This window comes from Rutidosis leptorrhynchoides, chromosome 1 (assembly GCF_046630445.1).
Source record: "Rutidosis leptorrhynchoides isolate AG116_Rl617_1_P2 chromosome 1, CSIRO_AGI_Rlap_v1, whole genome shotgun sequence".
Taxonomy (NCBI): Eukaryota; Viridiplantae; Streptophyta; class Magnoliopsida; order Asterales; family Asteraceae; genus Rutidosis; species Rutidosis leptorrhynchoides.
The window spans coordinates 432,111,605-432,114,639 of record NC_092333.1 but is presented as its reverse complement, the minus strand read 5'-3'; the positions used below and the strand labels follow the sequence as shown (position 1 = coordinate 432,114,639).

Below are 3,035 nucleotides of genomic sequence, written 5' to 3'. Positions count from 1 at the left end.
TAATATTATACACTGTTGAAGTGTCCCATAGGTGGTTGAGCTAATAACCTTCTCCTCTTCAATGGGCAGCCATTTAATGAAAAAATCCATCCATCATCTGCCCACCCTATCTACATCTTCTTCTTCTTCATACACTTTCCCAAAACCCATTCCCTTTTATAATCTCATTCCATATCCAATCCCAAACACAAACATCTTTCACTAAACCACAATTCATAAAACCTTTCCTTTTGGGTTAATTACATTCAAGTCATGGATGATAATAATACTACTGTAGACATGGATAAAGAAAGATTAACAGCCGAGTTAGCCATTAAAGACTCAACTTCAATTGTTATAAAAATTCGCCAAAAACTACCCGATTTCTTACAATCAGTTAAACTCAAATATGTTAAACTCGGTTACGGTTACTCATGTAACACACCCACTCTTCTTTTTCTTATTATCCTTTTACCATTATTTCTAGCCACTTTGATTCAACTCACCGGGTTACAACTCGGCACACTCGTTCTACTTTTCACAAACCTAGACACTGTCACCGGTCTGACCGGTTTCATTGGCTTACTTTTTCTTTCAGGGGTTTACTGGGCCAAACGGCCCACCCCGGTCTACTTACTAGACTTCTCTTGTTACAAACCGGAAGAAAACCGGAAAATGTCAAATGAAGGGTTCACTACAATGTCCGAAGAATCCGGCTTTTTTTCACCAGAAACTTTACATTTCCAAAAACGGATCGCGACCCGATCCGGTGTTGGAGATGAAGCGTATCTCCCAGAAGGGATAACGGCTCGACCGCCCCAACTTAACATGAAACAAGCTCGATCAGAAGCGGAGCTTGTCATGTTTGGGGCGCTCGATTCGTTATTTGAAAAAACCGGAATTCGGCCACAAGAAATCAGCATTTTAATCGTGAATTGTAGTTTATTTAACCCTACACCTTCACTTTCTTCAATGATCGTTAACCATTACAAACTTCGACCCGATATCATGAGTTTTAACCTTGGTGGTATGGGATGTAGTGCGGGGCTTATTTCGATCGATTTAGCACAAAATTTGTTAAGAGCAAACCCTAATTCATACGCTGTCGTTTTGAGTATGGAAAATATTACTTTAAATTGGTATCCAGGTAATGAAAAATCAATGCTTTTATGTAATTGTATTTTTCGTATGGGTGGGGCTGCAATGTTGTTGTCTAACAAATCAAGAGATCGAAAAAGGTCGAAATACGAGCTAGTACACACTGTCCGTACACATAAAGGTGCGGATGATAAATGTTATAATTGTATTTACCAACGAGAAGACGATAAAGGGATCGTCGGTGTTTCGCTAGCTCGAGAACTTATGGCAGTTGCGGGTGACGCTTTGAAGACGAATATAACAACTTTGGGACCTTTGGTGTTACCTTTTTCGGAACAATTGATGTTTTTCTTAACACTTGTGAAGCGAAAAGTGTTTAAAATGAAAGTTAAACCATATATTCCCGATTTTAATCTCGCGTTCGAGCATTTTTGTATTCACGCGGGTGGACGGGCGGTTTTGGATGAGATGGAAAAGAATTTGAATTTAACTGAAAGACATATGGAGCTAAGTAGGATGACGTTACATCGATTTGGGAATACGTCTAGTAGTTCGTTGTGGTATGAGTTGTCGTATGCGGAAGCTAAAGGGCGTGTTATGAAAGGGGACCGTGTTTGGCAGATTGCGTTTGGGTCGGGTTTTAAGTGTAACAGTGCTGTTTGGAGAGCGTTAAAGGCGATTCCGGCCGGGTGTAGAGGAAACCCATGGGCTGATACGATTGATCAGTACCCGGTTAAGGTTCCGGTTTAGGGAAAAAAAGGTTCAAGTAGTTGCCTTTTCATGATATATAATATAATTTATAATTATATTATAATTATATACTATAAATGTTATTATTACTACTATCAGTATCATTGTTGTTGTAATTTGTTGTAATTGTTTGATTTTTCTATATTTGATGGTGGAAAATGGAATTAAAGGAGTGATTTTGGAACAAAGTTTTTAATCCCCACCGAATTTTTAGTTTTACAAATGTATTTTGACTTTCGTGTAATTTATTTTTTAATTAATATTATATTATATTAATATTAATTGATTGGGATTTGGCAGCACTGATTGTTTTGTTTTTCTGTTTAACAAAGCAGCCGTTCTAATGACGTGACGTGGAAGCCTTTTTGTTTTATTTTATTACTATGTAATTCTTAAAACTAGCTACTTACTTTTTCGTTTCTTGTAAATAATACGATAATAAATAAATAAAAAATTAGATCGCGATACAATCTATTCGTTTCATTATGTATCAAGTTATTAAAAACATTTCTTTTACTAATCTCTTTTCCATGAAATGATCGTTTGTCATGTTTGAGTTGAAGCTGTTTAACTTTTTATAATCAAACTACAAATAGAAAATTAGAAATGGAACAATAATGTTCAACTCATTATTAACTTAACCAATAATGTTCTCTCGGAGTATCTAGTCTATGATGAAGTTGCGGCTGCTATTCTAGAAGAAGAAAATCGGCGCAATAACAAGAAGGACAAACAGGCCGGTTCACGACAAGTGGAGGCCTTGGTGATGTCAGGAGGGAGATCAACGGAACGTGGCCCAAGTGGGAGTCACAATCATGGTAAACCGAAGTCTAAAAAGAAGAAGACCTATACATGCTACAATTGTGGCAAGAAAGGTCACCTGAAGAAGGATTGCCGGAGTTTAAATAACTCAAATCCTCAAGGAAATATTGTAAGCACTTCAGATGATGGGACTGCTTTGGTTAGTGAAGCAGTGGTAGCAAATGAAGACAGAAAGACATTTGTTGATGTCTGGTTATTTGACTCGGGAGCTACTTTTCACATGACCTCTAGAAGAGAATGGTTCAAACAATATGAACGTATCTCAGGAGGATCTGTATACAGTTGCAATGATCATGAACTAAAGATCATTGGAATTGGAGATATCATTCTGAAGATGCACGATGGTACAGTTCGTACTATTCAAGGTGTACGACACGTGGAGGGTT

At 37.4% G+C, this 3,035-nt stretch overlaps 1 protein-coding gene across 1 annotated transcript; it reads left to right on the top strand.

Annotated features, from left to right (window-relative positions):
• Nucleotides 1-209: 209 nt before the first annotated feature.
• On the top strand, nucleotides 210-2,062 carry LOC139886598 (3-ketoacyl-CoA synthase 1-like). Its single transcript, XM_071870454.1, has one exon. It carries the CDS (start codon nucleotides 253-255, stop codon nucleotides 1,825-1,827), a length of 1,575 nt encoding a protein of 524 aa, XP_071726555.1. The 5' UTR covers nucleotides 210-252; the 3' UTR covers nucleotides 1,828-2,062.
• Nucleotides 2,063-3,035: the final 973 nt, after the last annotated feature.

Bases quoted from the DNA above. Each gene is read 5' to 3' on its own strand.
- LOC139886598 (XM_071870454.1), top strand. From the start codon at position 253: ATGGATGATAATAATACTACTGTAGACATGGATAAAGAAAGATTAACA.